The 20,381-nt window shown below is 35.9% G+C and overlaps 1 protein-coding gene across 1 annotated transcript in view; it reads left to right on the forward strand.

Annotated features, from left to right (window-relative positions):
* The window catches only part of LOC148940497 (protein CDV3 homolog), a 34,252-nt gene extending 14,396 nt beyond the window's left edge, over window positions 1-19,856 (forward strand). Inside the window, exons 2-4 of the mRNA XM_089105298.1 lie at window positions 9,752-9,956; window positions 11,979-12,174; window positions 19,583-19,856. Of these exons, the coding sequence (XP_088961424.1) occupies window positions 9,752-9,956; window positions 11,979-12,174; window positions 19,583-19,712 (531 nt within the window). The 3' untranslated portion in view covers window positions 19,713-19,856. The remainder of the gene's footprint in view (window positions 1-9,751; window positions 9,957-11,978; window positions 12,175-19,582) is intronic.
* The last annotated feature ends 525 nt before the right edge of the window (window positions 19,857-20,381 follow it).

Raw genomic sequence — 20,381 nt, forward strand, 5'->3', positions numbered from 1 at the left:
ATCGAAGACGTTGTCATAGAAACTTTGAAAAGGGCTCATTCAATCGGAAATTGGAGTGGCTTGTGCCCTTTTCAATAGTCAAAATTGATTGGAAGGCAACTAACACACCCTTCCGCGCCCACCATTTCCCGAAATAATTAATAGTCGAAAGTGATAGGAGGGCAACTAACACCCCTCTCAGGCCCAACTTTTGCCCAAACACATCCAATCAAAATTTTGAGATAGCCACTTTGTTCAACGTAGTTAAAAGTTCAGGAAATTAGGTCTTTGAGGATGACCCCCCCCACAGCCCTCTGGGCAGGGGGTGTAAGTTGTGCCCTGGAAGCATATAAGGTTTTTATAGAACGCGTTATCGCAGAAACTTCAAAAAGGGCTCATTCGATTAGAAATTGAAATGGCTAGTGCCCTTTTTAATAGTCGAAAGTGATTGGATGGCAACTAACACCCCTTCCACGCCCACCATTTCATTTCTCCAAACACATCCAATCAAAACTTTGAGATGGCCATTTTGTTCCACGCAGTTTAAAGTTCAGGAAATTATACCTTGGAACAGGGCACTCCCCCACAGTCTTCAGGGTAAGGGTTATAAGTTATGCCCTGGGGGCATATAAGGTTTTTATTGAAATCTTTGTCGTAGAAACTTCAAAAAGGGCGCATTCAATTGGAAATTGAAAAGGCTAGTGCCCTTTTTGATAGTCGAAAGTGATTGAAGGGCCACTAACCCCCCTCTCACGCCCACCTTTTCCCCAGACACATCCAATCAATATTTTGAAATAGCCTTTTTGTTCAACGTAGTTGAAAGTTCTGGAAACCAGGTTTTTGAGGATGATAACCCCATCAGAGCCCTCAGTGCAAGGGTTGTAAGTTATGCCCTGGGATCATATAAGGTTTATATAGAAAGTTGTTGTAGAAATTTCAAAAAAGGGCTCATTTGATTGGAAATTGAAATTGCCCTTTTTAATAGTCGAAAGTGAGCGGAAAGTAATTAACCCCCCTCTCACGCCCACCATTTCCCCCAAAACATTCAATCAAAGTTTAGAGATAGCCATTTTGCTCAACGTAGTTGAAAGTTCTGGAAATTATGTATTTAAGGATGACAAACCCCCTAGAGCCCCTGGTCAAAGGTTTTAAGTTATGACCTAGGGGCATATAAGGTTTTAATAGATGGAGTTGTCGTAAAAACTTCAGAAAAGGATCATTCAGTTGGGTATTCGGAGGGCTAGTGCCATCTTTAATAATCGAAAGTGATTAGAAGGTAACTAACCACCCTCTCACGCCAACCATTCCTCCGAACACATCCAATCAAAATTTTCAGATAGACATTTTGTCCAACGTAGTAGAAAGTTCTGGAAATTAGGTCTTTGAGGATGACAACCCCCCCTCAGCCATCAGGGCAAGTGTTGTAAGTTATACCCTGGGGGCATATATGGTTTTTATTGAAAGTTTTGTCGTAGAAACTTCAAAAGGGCTCATTTGACTGGAAATTGAAAGGGCTAGTGCCTTTTTTAATAGTTGAAAGTGATTGGAGAGCGACTAACGCCTCTCTCATGCCCATCATTTCCCCAAACACATTCAATGAAAATTTTGAGATAGCCATTTTATTTAACGTGGTTGAAAGTTCTGGAAATTAGGTCTTAGAGGATGACAACCACCCTAACAGCCCTTAAGGCAAGGGTTGTAATTTAAGCCCTGGGGGCATATAAGATGTTTATAGAAAGTGTTGTCGCAGAAACTCTAAAAGGGCTCATTCGATTGGAAATCGAAAGGCCTAGGCCCTTTTTAATAATCGAAAGTGAGTGGAGGGCAACTAATCCCCATGCCACGCCCATCCTCCCATTTGCCCATTATGTTTGAAAACTAAATGTTGCCTTAAGATTAAATCAAAATGCACTGTGTTAATGCTAATTCCCAATAAGGCATTTCAGCAGTATCCCAAGAACGGCTGAGGGTATTATGTTCAAACTTTCGGGGCTACTTGTGCTCTTAAAATTTAACCAGATCAAAATATCGTAAGTGTATCCACGCTATCAAAGAAAGTAAACAGATTTTTTTTACGAATGGTATCAAGTTTTCCATTTCAGGTCAACTAGAGGGAGTATGAAACTAAATTAAACACTACTGTTCGTGTCCAGATTTGTAAAAGGGTGTATGTTGTTAAAAATTGCAGAATTGCAGAATTTTTTCCAGCATACAAATAGCAGGCAAAACTATAAAGTCTCAAAAAATAAAAAAATTTAAAGTTTTCTTTTCCTTTTTCCCTAAAAAGGCTATATCAATATAAAACTAACAGAAATTAAAAAAAAATTTCCGCAAAATAAGTTTTTTCAAAGAAAAGTAAAGAACTCCATTAAACAAAAAATGAGCAAAAATAAAATCAAATAATCTACCAAGCGTGAAACTACCACAAGTCAGCATTATAAATAAATGAAACCCAAAACGAACAGAAATTACAATAAATAACTGAGTCAAACTCAAAACAAGCTGCAATTACCATAAGTTAGGCTCAAAACCCCTATGCCTTCCCAAGGCCAGAACATAATTTGCACTTTACTGAAGAAAATACAAATGAATGTGCATTGTCAGTTTAATATACATATACTGATATTAAGTAATCAAAATGTTAATATTATTTGGTTTATTAAAGCTATAAAAGAAGAACCATATATACCCCCAGAGTATAACTTACAACTTCTTTCCCTGGGCCTTATCAAAATGGTCACCTCAAATTTTTATCGGATGGGTGTATCCATCCGATAAACCCAAAGGCGTGGATATTGGGAGGGGCTAGTTGCCCTCCGATCTTTTTTTACTCTGAGAAAATGAACTAGAACTTTTAATTTCCATTCAAATGCATCCTTTCTTACGTTTATACGAGCATCCCGTTCATAAGAACCATATAAGGCCCCAGGTCGTAGCTTACAATGCCTGCCCCCTGGCCCTGGGGGGTTGTGTTGACACCGAAGTTTTTGTTAAATTACCTTTGAACTATTTTAAGAAAATAGCTATCTCAAAATTGGTATCGGATGGGTTTGGAGAAAAAAGGGCGGGGGGGGGTGGGGGTAGGTGCTCTCGATCTCTTTTGACTTAAAAATTAGCTAGAACTTTCAATTTCCATTCAAATCCGCCCTCTCTGAAGTTTATACGAGCATCCCTTCCATAAGAACCATATATGCCTCCAGGGAATAACTTGCAACGCCTGCCCCCGGGCCCTGGGGGGGGGGTTGTGTCCACACCGGAGCTTTTTTTTATCTGACCTTTGAACTATTTTTAACAAAATGGCTATTTAAAAGTTTTTATCAGATGAATTTGGGGGAAAAGGGGCGTGGGGGATAGTTGCCCTCTGATCGCTTTTGACTCTTAAAACCTGGACTAGAACTTTCAATTTCCAATCAAATGAGCCCTCTCTGAAGTTTATACGAGCATCCCTTCCACAACCGCTATATATGCCCCCTAGGCATAACTTACAAAGCCTACCCCAACCCTGAAGGATTTTGTCGACCCTGGAGTTTTTTTTTATATGATCTTTGAACCATTTTGAAAAAAATGCATCTATCAAAGTTCTTATTGGATGGGTTTGAGGAAAATTGGGCGTGGAGAGTGGGAGGGGATAGTTACCCTCAAATATCTTTTGACTCTTTAAAAGTGAACGAGAACTTTCAATTTCCAATCATATGAGCCCTTTCCGAAGTTTATTCGAGCGAATCTTCCATAAGAACCATATATGCCCCCAGAGCAATACTTACAACGCCTGCCCTGGGACCTATGGGTTTGTGTTGACAGGAGTTCTTCTTATCTGACCTTTGAACTATTCCTAACGAAATGGCCATACGTAAAGGAGTTTTTTATATGATCTTTGAACTATCATAGGCAGCGCGCTAGCGCTGCCTAAGTAAAGAATGATGTGGGCACAATGTGTTTTTTTTGTTCCCGTTTTTTTTTGCGTTGTCGTATAAACTTCAAAACAGGCTCATTCGATTGGAAATTCAAAGGGCTAGTACCATTTTTGATAGTCGAAAGTGATTTGAGTGCAATTAGCCCCCCCCCCCCTCACGCCCTTTATTCCCCCAAACACATCCAATCAAAATTTTGAGATAGCCATTTTGTTCAGCGTAGTTGATTTCCAGATAGAAAATATGTTTTTGAGGAGGGCACACCTCCACGTCCCTCAGGGTTTTAAGTTATGCCCTGGGGGTATACAAGGTTTTTAAAGAAGACGTTGTCGTAGAAACTTCAATAAAAGCCCATTCGACTGGAAAATTCATGGGGCTAGTGCCCTTTTTAATAGTCGAAAGGGTTTGGAGGGCAACTAGCCCCCCCCCCCACACCCATCATTACCCCAAAGACATCCAATAAAAATTTTGAAATAGCCACTTTTTTCAGCGTAGTTGACTTCCAGATAGAAAATATATTTTTAAGGACGGCACTCCCCCACAACCCTCAGGGCAAGAGTTATAAGTTTTGCCGTGGGTGCATATAAGGTTTTTACGGAAATCTTTGTCGTAGAAACTTGAAAAAGGGCTCATTGGATTTGAAATTCAAAGGACTAGTACCATTTTTAATAGTCAAAAGTGATTTGAGGGCAATTAACCCCCGTCTCTCGCCCACCTTTTCCCAAAACACATCCAATCAAAATTTTTAGATAGCCATTTTATTCAACGTAGTTAAAACTTTTGGAAATTAGGTCTTTGAGAATGACAACCCCTCCCCCCACAGCCCTCAGGGCAAAGGGTGTAAGTTATACCCTGGGGGCATATAAAGTTTTTATTGAAAGCGTTGTTGTAGTAACTTCAAAAGCGCTCATTCAATTGGAAATTGAAAGGGATAGTGCCTTTTTTAATTGTTGAAAGCGATTGGATAGCGACTAACGCCCTCTCACGCCCACCATTTTCATAAACACATCCAATCAAAATTTTGAGATATCCGTTTTGTTCAACGTAGTTGAAAGTTCTGGGAATTAAGTCTTTTAGGATAATAACCCCCTCAAAACCCTCAGTGCAAGGATTGTAAGTTATGCCCTGGGGGCAAATAAGGTTTATATAAAAAGTTATTGCATAAGATTTATAGAATAAATTTTAGTCTTCCTCAAATCCAATTTTAATATGTTTGAAAACTAAATGTTTACTTAAGATTAAATAAAAATGCACTGTGATAATGCCAATTCCCAATAAGGGATGTCAGCAGTATCCCAAGAACGATTAAAGGAATTATATTCAAACTTTCGGGGCTTCTTCTGCTCTTAAAATTTGACCAAATCCAAATAGCGTAAGTGTATCCAAGCTATCAAAGAAAGTAAACAGATTTTTTTGCGGATGGTATCATGTTTTCCATTACAGGTCAACTAGAGGAGTTCTGAAACTAAATTAAGCAGTACTATTTGTGTCTAGATTTTTAAAAGGGTGTATGCTGTTAAAAATTGCTGAAAATTTTTCTCTGGCATACAAATAGCAGGCCGATCTATAAAGTCTTAAAAAACGAAAAGATTTAAAGTAATATTTCTTTTTCCCTGAAAAGACTGTGTCAATATAAAACGAAAAGAAAATAGTTAAATAAAACTTTTTCCATAAGATAAATTTTTCAAAGAAATGTAAAGAACTCCATTAAACAAAAATGAGCAAAACTAAAATCAAATAATCTACCAAGCGTGAAACTACTACAAATCAGCGTTGACAAATAAATGAAACCCAAAACGAACAGAAATTACAATAATTTACCGAGTCAAACTCAAAACGAACAGAAATTAACATAAGTTGGGCGCAAAACCTCTATGCCATCCCAAGGCCAGGAAAAAATTTGCACTTTACTGAAAAAATACAAATGAATGTGTTGTCAGTTTAATATACATATACTGATATTTAGTAATCAAAATGTTAATATTACTCGTATTTGATTTATTAAAGTTATAAAAGTAAAAACATTTATATTTTTTTCAGTAAAGTGCGAATTTTGTTCTGGCCTTGGGAAGGCATAGGGGTTTTGCACCCAACTTATGTTAATTTCTGCTCGTTTTGAGTTTGACTCGGTTAATTATTGTAATTTCTGTTCGTTTTGGGTTTCATTTATTTATCAATGCTGATTTGTAGTTTCACGCTTGGTAGATTATTTGATTTTAGTTTGCTCATTTTTTGTTTAATGGAGTTCTTTACTTTTCTTTGAAAAACTTATTTTGTGGAAAAAGTTTCTTTAATTAGTTTTTTTTAAAATAGAGTTCTCATCGGATGGGTTTGAGAAAAAAGCTCCTGGAGGGGGGGGGCTAGGTGCCCTCCAATCTCTTTTGACACTTAAAAAGATAATTAGAACTTTCAATTTCCAATCAAATGAGCCCTCTTTGACGTTTATACGACCATCCCTTCCATAAGAACCATATATGCCCCCAGGGCATAACTTACAACGCCTGCCCCCGGTCCCAGGGGGGATGTGTCGACACCGTAGTTTTTTTTTTATGATCTTTGAACTAATTTTAACAAATTAGCTCCCTCAAAATTTTTATGGGATAAATTTGGGAAAAACGGGCGTGGGGTGGGTTGGTTACCCTCCGATATCTTTTGACGCTTAAAAAAGCGAACTAGAACTTTCAATTTCCAATCAAATGGGTCCTCTCTGAAGTTTATACAAGCATTCCTTCCATAAGAACCATATTTACCCCCAGGGCATAACTTATAACCCATGCCCTAAAGACTGGGGGGGGAGTATCCTGCTCAAAGATATAATTTCCCAAACTTTCAACTACGTTGAACAAAATGGCTATCTAAAAATTTGATTGGATGTGTTTGGGGGAATGGTGGGCGTGGAAGGGGTGTTAGTTACGTTCCAATCACTTTTGACCCTTAAAAAGGGCACTAGAACTCTCGATTTCCAATCGAATGTGCCCCCTCCGAAGTTTGTGTGACGACCCATTCCATACAAAGTGCTTCTTGGAAAAAAAATAATAAAACATTGGAGCCGTATGGCCTTTACTATAGGCAGCGCTATAGCGCTGCCTCTGGTTTATTGCTTTTCATACATTTCTTCAATATATGCATATCAATCCATAAAGCTAATACCTAAAAACAAATATGTTGTAAACATGGAGTACATAGAAAAAGTAGACCAGACCGTAAACAGACCACCTTCTTACCGCAACAACTTCAGAGAGAAGCACAATTAACAAAAAAACATCTATGGGTAACAATTTACACATAGGCACTAAACATCATCAGATCCGACGGATCTGACGGAGTTTTCATCAGATCCGACGATTTCTCAAACTCCAATATCTGTTCCGCGATGGCTTTGATAGGATCTATGACCCCATACAAGGATCTAGGTGCCGATTTCTGCCCTACAGAGGTATTTCAAGTAAGAACTTGGCATACGAAAAGATAAAGATTGCAGCGTCCTCTTATCTTAGATTGTAAATACATTCCAAAAAGATGGCCGAGCAATTGTATTTTCAGTTCTGAAAGATGAACATGGACAAAATTTAAGAGGGAGTATATTTGATTTTTTTTTTAATAGGGCCCTTCAAAAAAGCCCATTACTAGGTTAAAAAATTTTCACCTCATTGTAGGGGCTTGTCTCTTTTAGAAACAAATATATCCAAATTACAGTGTGTAAAACCAGCTTTGTCTGATTTCAATAAGATAGTCTATTTTCTTTTGCGAGAGTGGGAAGAAGGTATACACATCTCAAATAGACTATTTTATAAAGCTAACTTGTGTAATTATTTAGGCTTTTGTTAACTTCACTTTGTTGGTTTTACAAATTCATAAAAAGTTTATTCAGTATATGTAAAAGTAAGGAGAATTTTCCTGTTCTATGTGGTAGATGTCATCCAACTTGATGGGTGTAATCAGGAGGCCCCTTATCCAGGAAGCATGTGACCCAAGAGTGTAGTTCTTTTGTTTTTACCCCCTGTCCTTAAGAATTAGGTCTGATTTTGATCGTAGAATATAATGAGTATACATAAAATGGGTTGCGTATTTATCCATCAGGGCAAAGGGTACAGAGTGAAGGGGACAATGTGACTTTAGGAGAGAGACAAGTGAAGTATTTACGATTGTTCTAATGTAATTTTCTGAATATTTTGGGGTTTCCTTCAAAATTATCCCATTATCTTAACTATTATTTACCAATATTCATGGAAAACGGGTTCTTCAGAACTGTTTGCTTAGCTTGGCTTTTCTACTTAAATTGGTCGGGGAAACCAACAGCCCACCAGGTTCAACATAAAGGCCCTATTTTACCAGACCCAGAAATAATTGAAATAAAGACAGAATTGTTCCTTGTGTGCTTTTTTATTTCACGCTACTGATCTTGATCCTTAATTGTAATTTTTAGATTTTAGATCAAACTCAACTTCACTTTTTTGGTTTGACAGATTCATAGAAAGTTAAGTCAAAATACATAAAGAGTAAGGAGGATTTTCCTGTTCTCTGAGCTAGATGTCATTCAGCTTGATGAGTATAATCAGAAGCTCCTTTGTCCTGGAAGAACATGACCTAAGAGCTTAGTTCTTTCGTTTTTACCACCCCCTTCCCGCGAGAATCAGGTCTGATTTTGATCTCTACTCAAACATGGGATCCAGAATATCCTTGTTTGAATCAAATGAACATGTTTTGGAATAAAATATCCTGTTTCAATGAGGAAATACACTGTTGATAATTCTGTGATTGAAAGTTTCGCCAGCTAATGATAGATTGTAACTGAAGGCAGAGAGGGAGGCTGATAGATTGTTTCACCAGCTAATGATAGATTGTTTCACCAGCTAATGATAGATTGTAACTGAAGGCAGAGAGGGAGGCTGAGGGGTATAAAATCCTCGCTTTGGGACAAGAGTTTTATTAAGACAGACTTTGGTCTTGTGATTTTTTATGTGTAGGATTTTATTTAAGGAGACAGTAACTTCTGACAGCAGCTAGTTAGTATGCCAATCATTTTGAATTTGAAAAAAAAAACTTTTTATCTCACCTGGTAAACTTGTCCAGAAACCAGCAAGTGTAAATTATCCTTTCTTGGAAAAGTAAAAAAAAACATGTTTCTACAGAATTTCTTTGTTGAGAAATCAATGTTATAATTGCGCTCCTCATGCTATAGTTAAAACCAGTGTGACATAAATCAGATAATGTCACTTTGGGTCTTATCCGTGTTAATCTTTGTAAGAAATAATGTAACTAGCAATTTTTATCGTTACTTAGGGCTTTGGTTTGTCCTTTATTAGGTTGCAGCTACCCCTTCAACCGTGATTGTTGTTGTAACCTTTGATTATGACATCACCCATCATTTTGTTTGCAAAATCATGATGTGTTTGATAATATCTTGTTGACTAACAGTTGCCGTAGCGTAATGGTAACGAGACGATCTGTAAGACATAAAGGATTTGATTTCAAGCCTGTCTACGGTATCGGTTCTAATACAATAATGGCGCGTTCATAATCGCGAACGGTCTTAACAGTGATTAAAGTAGATACTTGAAAAAAACAATCAACGTCGTCCACCCACATATATTTTATAATTTTATCATTTTTAATTTTTATGAAATACGTTTTATCTCCCCTGGTAAACTTGTCCGGAAACCAGCAAGTGAAAATTGTCCTTTCTTTGCAAAGTAAAAAAAAAAAAAAAAACATATTACTATTTCTACAGAATTTCTTTGTTGAGAAATCAATGTTTTAATTATTTTAATTGCACTCCTCATGCTACTGTTAAAAACTGAATAGGGGGAGGGCAGTTCCACAGCTTAGTTGTTCATTAAGTAATATGTTATTATTTATAGGAAGATTGGGGTGAGTTTGAAGAAGAAAAACAGATTGATTTAACTGGGCTGAGAATACAGAAGCTAACTGTTGAGGATGAGGTTCAAGCAGACAGTGCTGTGGATAGAAAAGACACTACAAAAGAAATCGAAATGGGTGAATCAGGTCAAGCCTCTTCAGGGCCATGGAATAAGGTCACATTAGCATCTTCAGAACCCTTAGAAAGTAAGTATTTCCACATTATCCCTTTCTCTCTCTCTCTCCTCTCTCTCCTCTTTCTTTCTGTCTTTGGTAATTTTGTAAACCACATTGGCCTGTCACCACAAAAAAAAGAAGAATAACAAGAATGGGGTTTTATAAAGCCGAAAAAACACTATTGCTACTAACAACTCACTGCAAAACCAAGTCACCTTTGGCTGCCCAAGTCACCGTAGGTTCAATACAACCACCCTGGGAAAAATGAAAATTCTTCCTTAAGGTTGTGACCTATTCATTTCTTTGGCCAGAAATGTCAATGTGCCAGTTTTAATAGAAAAAAAACAACTGTGTAGCCAATTTCAAGTCCAGGCCCCAGCACTTGGGACATGGCAGGCTTGTATATATTGATTCTCCTCCCAGCACCCTTAGTATATTTTTCTTAAACACTCTGCTAATTGGAGTTAGATGCCCAAAAACCCAAACTGTCAAAATGAAGTTCGAGACAGTTGTGTTGGAGTGCGTGAATCGATCTCATCATTGCTATTTTTATATGTTCTGACATGGGCTAATTTTGCATTGAATTTGATCTCCTATTTTTATCAGACTTGTATGCAATTAATTTGATTAATTAATTAACTGTTAAATTAATAGGTTGTTTAATTAATTAGCCGCCTTGCAAGTTGACAGAACAGGTTAATAAAACTTTGACAGTGATTTGAGTAAGATATTAAATAATAAAAAAACAAGTTTTTACAATTGAAAGTAAGGAGCTAAATGAATACTTAAAACAATCAGAAATTATTTTGTACATAGGGGGGGGCTCCTCCTTCCTCAACACTCACTCTTAACGCCAAAGATTGACTTTTTGTCACACATCTTTAATAAAGACTGCTCAAACACAAAGGCTATTGAATATTAATGAGAAATATTTTTAAAGGAATTTTAAGAGTTAATCAAGGTTGTGTCCTATTACCATTTGTTTGGATATTTTGATAAACTTTGTCCTAAGGAACACATCAAAGGCTATGGGAGAATACGATATCAAATGGGAAAATAAAAATCCCCTAGACTTAGATTATGGAGCCGATTCGTCCTTGATAAAAAAAAAAAATTGTAGTGTTCTTTGAGGTTTTCAGGGTTCATGGTGCTAAGATTGGTTTGAAAATTTGTGTTAAGAAAACTAAGTTGCGTAGATTAAGAAAAATGAGTGTCAATTGCCAATGTTGGGCAACAGGAATACTGGTTGATAAGATAGCTTCACTTACCTAAGTAGTATTATTAGTAAAGATAGTGAATGCAGTTAAAATGTAAAAAGTAGGATATGGTTTTGCAGCGTTTTTTTTTTTTTTTTTTTTTTTTTTTTTTTTTTTTTTTTTGAAAAAGCTTGGGAGAATAGGATAGGGTAAATAAGTTCGGAAACTAAGAATAAAATGGCAGGCTAGAACATTAAAAGACTTGGAACACGGCAAGAATGGGGGAATAGATAACTTTGGAAATTTGGAAGATTAAAATATTAGGTTAGAATTTTAGAATATTTGGAATATGGCAAAGGCTATTAATGTACATTTTCAGCCCTGATCCTAAACGGATGTAAACCAAATAACTGCCCATATTATCAGTGTTATGCCAGAAGGTTGTATCAGATATTTTCAAGCTTCTAAAATATTGGGCAAAAACCGTTTGATGAGCTGCATTCAAAGGAAGAGTCAGCAGGATAATGTTTGTTCAAGTGCACTTCAATCCTCCTGATCCGCATTATCCTGGCGTTTATCCCTTAGAGAATAGCTTAGCAATTGGTTTTTTGGCATTTACCTTAGACGTGAAAATCTCAAATATGTACTTTAGGCGTATCAAACTGAAATTAGATTCCTTCTTTTGTGCAATTTGTTTTGTCTACATTACAGCCAATGATCTGAACAAATCTCATTTTTCCATAGTACAAAGCCTCCGACCCTTCACTTTAGACACTCCTCTTAATTTGAACTCTCTCTCTTTTTTCTCTTTTGTTTGTTGTATTTTGATTCCTCTTTTCTTTTTCTTTTTTTTTAGGTGCAGGAAAACCAGCTGTGGATTTACCCAATGTGAATGCATCATCTGTGTACATTCCTCCAAGTTTGAGGCATGCCCACCAGCAAGGGGCTAGACAGCCCCGAGGGAAGCCAAAACAAGCTCCTGATATCAACAGTACAGACTTTTTCCCAACTCTTGAAGCAGCTGTGGAAATCACCCCTCGAACCAAAAAACAGTAAGTTCAAATGCTCAATCTGGAGTGAAGTTAAGTTCTCAATTTAATTGGGGTTTAGTATTTAAGGTTAATTTTTTGCAGAAAATGATATATTTTATCAAGAGACAGCAACTTAATGATATCTCTACGTGAATTCAGGTGGATACGTCTGATTGAAAGCAAAATTCTCTTAACTTCTATTTTAATATTGTTTGGAAAAAAGACTGCCGAGGTGCAGAGGGAGCACATGCTCCCTAGATATTTTTTTTTTTTTTTTTTTTTTTTTTTTTTTTTTTGGTATTTTCATTGAGGAAATCGGAAAATAAAATTCCTCCAATCCTCTTTGGTTTAAGGAATACATTTTTTGGGGTTTATTTTCAGTAAGAAATCCTTTTTTGAATTTTCATTGAAAAAATTGGACACAACGATGATTTTGCCATCCCCTATCCCACCTATCCCATAATTTGGTCATTTTACACTACTCAAAGACTCATTTGAGTACATTTCTAAAATGTAATACGAATAGTGGATTTTTACCAGTCCATAAGCAAGAGAAAAGGAGATATTATTTCTACTTAAATCCATTGTAAAAAGTCTGTATAGTTTACATCTGTTACGCATTTTCGTAACCAGTCACAGGATTTTTTAATTTCTAGAAAGACAAATAAGTCTGCCGTTTTTAAATCGGACGGGTTTTTAAAGGCTCTTTTGCGAAACTTTAATTTAGTAAAGAGAAGGTTATTTACCTCTTCGTTTCCAGGATTTTTTCGCGGGAAAAAATTTCCACGGAGGGGAATTTCCGGCACTATCTGAAAAACAATCAGAAATTAAGTTGTTTTTTTTTTTAAATGAAACTGTGCTGAAACAATTTTTCAGATGGAATCGTCCACAAGAAATTTGCGGCAGGAATTTCCAGCGAGAATGGAATCGTCAGGGTAGATTTGTCTGGCAGGGAGGGGGTATTTATTCTACGTGGGAGGAACTTGCCATGGAGCGTTTTTGTGTGGGGGATGCAATTTTTCATGGAGGGGTTAATTGAAAAAAACTTTCCGAAAAAGAAGTTTTTCAAAGAAAAGTGAAGGCCATTTTAAACTTAAGATCATCAGATACAAAAACCTATTAAAATTTAAACTCAAAACGAACAGAAATTACTATTAAAGAATAAATGAAACCCAAAACGGGCAGAAATTAAATAAACAATCATAGCAAAAAATACAACAGGTAATAATATAAATGAATAAATAAATCTTAAAGCGAGTAATGCTTAAATTCAATATGCAAATCAAGCTTAAAACAAAAAAATATTTTGCTATCGAAGTATTAATGAAACCCAAAACGGGCAGAAATTAAATAAAGAATCAATGTTAACTAACATACAATAGATACTAATGTAAATGAATAAATAAATCTTAAAACGAATGAATTTAAAGTGAATATGCAAATCAAGCTTAAAACGAACAAAAATCACTACAAACAAGAGTTTGGGTATAGCCTCCCTCTCACTGTAAAAGTCTAGAACCTACTGCATCATAGGCGCTTTACTGAAAACTATGTGTGTGTCTTGAATAGTCTTGGAAATTATAAACAAAATCAAATTGAATATTTGATATATAATGATATTGATTGTTTAAAGATCCATCAATTCAAGATTTTATTTCATTGTAATTGTATTTTCATTTTTAATGCTGTAAGAACTGGAAAAGAAAATATTTGTAATATAATTCCTTTTCAGTGAAGCGCCAATGACGCAGTAGGTTTTAGGTTTTTACAGTTAAGGAAGGGGACAATATTAGGGGTCTTGAACAATTTAAGAAAGAACTAATAAAATAAACTGAATATTTTGTGTATAATATTAATTGCTGAAAGCTCATCAGTTCAAAATTTTACTGTAATTTTAATGTTTATTTTCAATATTAAGTACAAAAGAAAACATTTGTAATATGATTCGTTTTCAGTAAAGTGCCAATGACGCAGTCGATTTTAGGCTTTTGCAGTGAGACGATACCCAAACTCTTGTTTGTAGTTATTTTTATTCGATTCAAACTTGATTTGCATATTCAATTTAAGTTTCACTCGTTTTAAGATTTATTTATTCATTTACATTAATATATAAAAAAAATATATATAAAAACACAAAAGAAAATATTTTTAATACAATGCGTTTCCAGTAAAGCGCCAATGACGCTGTTGTTCTAGACTTTTACAATGAGATAAAAATGACGCTGTTGTTTATTTAATTTCTGTTCGTTTTAAGTTTCATTTATACTTCACTAACAAAATGTTTTTTTTTTCGTTTTAAGCTTGATTTTCATATTCAATTTAAGCATTACTCATTTTAAGATTTATTTATTCATTTATAGTATTACTTGTTGTATGTTTTTTGCTATGATTGTTTATTTAATTTCTGTTCCGTTTTGGGTTTCATTTATTGTTTATTAGTAATTTATGGTCGTTTTGAGTTTGAATTTTAACATGTATTTGTATCTGATGATCTTAAGTTTAAAATGCCCTTTACTTTTCTTTGAAAAACTTATTTTTTGGAAAGTTTTTTTTTTAATTAATTGTAATAAGTAACTGCTTGAGGGTGGTAGTGGCTTACCCTTGCTCCCCTGAAGTGCCTGGAAAACGCCATGGAATCGGTAATCTTCGGGCTGAAAAAATGCTTGCTGCTGACACAATTCTAATTATCATTACCCAAATCTTAAAAATAGTTACGCATTATTTAAAGGCTGAAATTTTTTCTGGGTATCCATTCTTCCTTTTGTTTCAGTATAGGCGGGGGAGGGTGTTTATCCGTAAACAATAACAGGTTATTCTGTGGGTTTTGGGGGCAATCTATTAGGCCTATATCCCTGGAGGCAATCTCTTAGGCCTTGTGACTAGTTAGAGGAAAATGACAATTTAAAAATTTTGATCTATGTTGAGGCAGTCCCTAAAAACGGCAAGGAAGGCGGGACTGGTTGCGCACCAATCACTCTTCAACATGCTTTGAAAGTACAGGCTATTCTTGTGATGGAATGGTTTCAAAGATGAGGCCCTCACTCCTGCATGCCTCATCTGAATACCCGTTGATAACCTAGTAATATCAAAACGGAAGTTGGACCTATGACATTTTAACATGGGGAAATAGCTTGTAGCTTAACAAATAGTTTATCAGTGCGCACAGTTTACTGAAAAAAAAACACAAAGTCCCTCAAAATGTTAGCGCCATAATAAGTTCAGCAGTACCCGGTTGAATTAAAATGAATAAAATTTTGTATTATTTCTTAGACCACGCTGGTTCATTTATAATTAAACTGAAAAGGTAATATATAAATATAAGAGTTGGTGAAACTTCGAATTAGGGCAATGAAAAAAAGATGTATCTTCTGTATTTCTTAAAATATGTTTTGCTCCTCGCGATGCCTAAGTAAAGAGTGAAAAAAATACATAGAGAAACTCTTTCTTTTCAGCGGTGGTTATGTGAGACCAATGGTTGTAGAAACACTGAAGGAAGCTCATTAAATGGAAATTGAAAGTTCTAACATCCTTTTTCAGAGTCAAAAGCTATTGGAGGGTAACCAATCCCCTCCCACGCCCCTTTTAGCTGCTCTGACTCCAAAGATATTCCATCAAAATTTTGTTGTAAATGGTTGAAAGTTCAAATAACTATGCCTCAGGGGGATGACATGCCCCCCACAGCCCTTGGGGCAAAGGCTACGAAGTTGCCAATTGTTTACATGTATTTTTTTTATTTGTTAAGGGGGGACAAGTTTGATACTGGATCTTGGAAAAGGCTAAAAGTATTAGAGAAGGTCGAGGGGGTATTAGAGAAGTATTAGAAGGTCTATTATTAGAAGGGGTATTAAAAAGTATTAGAGAAGGTCGAATTAAATCAAAGTAGACTATGTGTATGCAGGTTGTCAAAAAGGTGTATCAGCAATATCCCAGTGATGGCTTAGGGTATTAAGCTGAAGCTTTCTGGGCTACAAGTACTACTACTGCTACAACTACTATTGCACTAAGTAAAAATAAATTTCAAACGTTTTATCTTTTATAACGTCAATAAATAGAAAATTGCAGATACTTTAAGGAATGAATATCATGTATATTAAACTGTCAATCTAGATTTTATTGGCTCGTCACAGTAATCTTGGTAATTCTGATGATTTTTCTTTCTTTATTTGTTGATCGGGGAGGGGCTTTGGCATTCTGCCCGAATGGGTTTCCTGGCTCCTTGGAAATATCTCTTTTTTCTGTGATTTCCAATAGTTTCAATTTAACGTGCTTTTTATTCGCTATTTTGACTATTCCGCTGCCCTCTTCCCCCAAATCCTATGCGTGGTATCACGTGTGGTTTCTTCCTCCAAATCTTACGCGTTTGGTATCTTCCTCCAAATCCTACGTGGTATCACGTGTGGTATCTTCCTCCAAATCCTACGCGTGTGGTATCTTCCTCCAAATCCTACGCGTGTGGTATCTTCCTCCAAATCTACGCATGTGGTATCACGTGTGGTATCTTCCTCCAAATCCTACGCGTGTGATATCACGTGCGGTATCCTCCTCCTAATCCTACGCTTGTGGTAGCTTCCTTCAAATCCTACGCGTGTGGTATCTTCCTCCAAATCCTACGCTTGTGGTATAACGTGTGCCTCCAATTCCTACGCGTGGGGTATCTTCTTCCAAATCCTACGCGTGTTGTATCACGTGTGGTATCTTCTTCCAAATCCTACGCGTGTGGTATCACGTGTGGTATCTTCCTCCAAATCCTACGCGTGTGGCATCACGTGTGGTATCTTCCTCCAAATCCTACGCGTGTGGTATCACGTGTGGTATCTTCTTCCAAATCCTACGCGTGTGGTATCTTCTCCCAAATCCTACGCGTGTGGTATCTTCCTCCAAATCCTACGCGTGTAGTATCTTCCTCCAAATCCTACGCGTTTGCTGAGTACGTCCAATCCCATCTTCAAGAAAAAGGAATGGATGCCACTCATATAGGCCTAATAAAACTGACTACTCCGGATCCCATCTTCAAGAAAAAGGAATGGATACCACTCATATAAGCCTAATAAAATTTAATACGTTCGTCTCTGTGTTTTGTTTGTTTATTATTTATTTATGTTTATTTTATTCTGTAGTTTTATTGAAAAAACTATTAATGTTTCTAAACTGGTTAAATATAAAATGACAACAAAGGACTGTTTAATGTTTAGCAACTTGCTTGTACCTTGTTTGCCATTCTGATGCATTACAAAAGAAAATCATGTGGTTGATTTTTGTTTTCGTTTTTTCTGAAAATCATCCTTGTTAAAACTGTAGTATATTTGAAAATTCAGTCTTTTTTTTCTCAAAAGAGTTGGTTACTTAACGCCGTTTTCTTCGTCAGTTAATCTCTGATAAACGTTTAAAACGGTGTAAAGTAATGTTTTTGATACACGAAGAAAAAAACTCAAAACGCCTTTCTCAGCATGCTTAAATAAGAAAGTTTTTTTTAATGAAAGTAAAGAGCGACATTAAATCTTAAAACGAACAGAAATTACTCCGTATATGAGGGGGGGCTGCCCCGTCCTTAACCACCGCTTTTTACGCTGATGTCGTATTGTCTGGATTTATGAGTGCAAGTAATGTTTTAGTGAGTAATTGCAAGTGTGTATTTGGTGATTGCCTTTAAAAATATATGGACCACAAATTTTGTCATTAAAGCAAGCGAGTATCAACAGACTCTTCTTCTCGCTACTCACCTCTACATGCTCTTCGAGGCATTGTGAAAGTCACTTTCTAACAAGAACTCACAGCAGCATAAATGCACCTGAGGCCAATACAGCCGCGCACGCTCCCCCTCCATCCCAATCTATACACTTAAGGAATAATGCGGTCTGCTCTAAAATGTGACGACAGGCGTCACAAAAATAAATCGTTTGAACTGAACAATCGAATATATGCTTTTTAAAACGAAAGTTAAGGACAAAAATCTCTTTGATTCAGGGGCGTGATTTGGGAGAGGGAGTCACGGTTCCAAAGATTCAGAATCTAAGAAACGAAGAACAAAACATCATCTACTGAAAAATAATAATCGTATCTACCCACCTTGAGCAATATTTTCAGCTCGAATGGGCAAAAGATGACAGGGACTGCAATGAAATAAAAGCCCAAGAAAAAAAAATTGAAACGTTAACCAAAATTAAGAAGTTCAAGTAAAAATGTTGAGAAAATATTAGTCAACCAAGCAGACGGCTCATTTAAAATAGATCAAACACAGACAAGATGGCAAAAAAAATACTTCCAAATTTTCCATCTCGTTCAATTTGCCTTGTGTTTTAGCAGTCATTCTTAAGGTATTGGGGGCAAAAAGTCAAGCTTCAGCATAAAGAGCGAAGGGCTAGAGAGGATAGTCCCCTTCATATACGAAATAATTATCTTGTCTTACTTTTCAGGATTGAAAAGAAACCCTTAATCTTCATCTGATTGAATTCAGGGTGACAAGCTCGTCCTAGTTGAAACCTATCAACATTGAATAGGTAATGACACTCTTGGGAAAAAAGGGTAACAACAGGTGACACGTCAGTGCTACCCATGCAAAGACATGATTTTAATTGTTGTCCAAAGGGGGAAACTGTAAACGTCCAGCCCTATAGCCATATCAATGGTGTACTTTTATCTTCATTAGGCGTCATTTTTGAGGGGCTTCAAGTTCTTATTCGAAAGTCTCGGGAATTTCTTTTCGTAATTACAAATTACTATTTATTTTTAAATAAATGAAAATTACTATATTCAAAATTTTATTAAATACTAATTTCGCTTTATTAACTATTGCTAATTACTAAATTTCAAAATATTTCCTAATTATTATATAGCAAATATTTGTCAAAACATGGGTTCTTTAAAACCTATTTTATTTTATTCTTCAAGGCGGCATTAAAGCGGTAGACATTGCTTTGAACCATGGTTCTTCTGATTGTTTGTTATAGTCATCTTTTCCTACCCCTTTTTCATCTTTTATTTCTACATTTTATTTTCATTTTCTTCTTCTTTATATTTGTAATTTAATGCGTCGGGGTTTTTGTAAGGGATTAAATGAAATGAGTGTAGACAATTTTCTCGAGGTTGGTACAAAGGAGAGGAACCGCTGCAAGATGGCTAAAGGAGTTCTTGCCATATATATATCTTGCAATTTGCATTATTGCTTGCGTGATGACTCATCAAGGAATTTTGAAGGTATTTTCGAGTCAGGAATAGGTGAATTTTACATTGTTATTGAAATTTTATGGGGATTAAGAAGTTGGTAAAGTTCTGAATGACCAATCTTGTCTTAATAATTTGGTTCTTTTAAAACCTATTTTTTTCTATTATTATTATTATTATTGAAGAAGGAATTAAAGTGGTAGGCATTGCTTGAACCATGGTTCTTCTGATTGTTTGTTATAGTCATCTTTTCCTACCCCTTTTTCAGGATTGAAGACGAAACCCGAGGTTTTTCCGAAGCTCGGCCAAGTCGATCACATTCTTCGCGTGTCTCTGAGCAAGCATCTGCTGGTGGTCATTTGAATCTAGGAAATAAATTTGGAGTATTGAGTGAATAGGATTATTTCATGCCAATCTGTGATTTGGGTCAACGGAATATATTTAGATGGATGTGCTGAAAATATTAATGTTTCTTTGTAATTTACTGTTTGCATTTGGCTCTCGAAAACATTGTTTAGGCTAAATAAATTTCTGCTAATTGATAGTCATACAGTTACCGCAAGTTTAGTGCAAGGGAGTACGCTTATTTCCAAGCTTAGTATTAATTTCGTCGCCATTTAGATAATATTTATAGATATATACCATGTATAGGCAAACTTACGTCGTTCGGGGGTTGCGAAAAATGACATTTCCCACTGACGCTGTAAAGCCTACCTTACACCTCTCATGGCGGAATTATTTTTGTTAGAATTTATTATTCCTATTTCTTTATCTCTTAATTAGTTTTAGTTTAATAAGATTCAATTGAAGATAAATATTCTTTCTTTTTTTTAAAATAAATGTTGAAGCTACTCCAGTCTCTTATACGTTATGCGTATTTAAGTCGGACCAACTTCAAACTGAATGAGGATTAAACATTAAAGTAAAGATGATTTATCAAATCTGTCGCAACTGAAAGAACGATGTTTAGTTGAAAAAGAAAGAATTGAATTGTGATGAAACGTGGATGTATATTTTTAACCGCAGTCTGAGTAATAAAGCTTTGAGTGGGAGCATACGTGCTCTTT

Source organism: Artemia sp. Qi Xiang Cuo, chromosome 19 (assembly GCF_049724085.1).
Source record: "Artemia sp. Qi Xiang Cuo chromosome 19, ASM4972408v1, whole genome shotgun sequence".
Taxonomy (NCBI): domain Eukaryota; kingdom Metazoa; phylum Arthropoda; class Branchiopoda; order Anostraca; family Artemiidae; genus Artemia; species Artemia sp. Qi Xiang Cuo.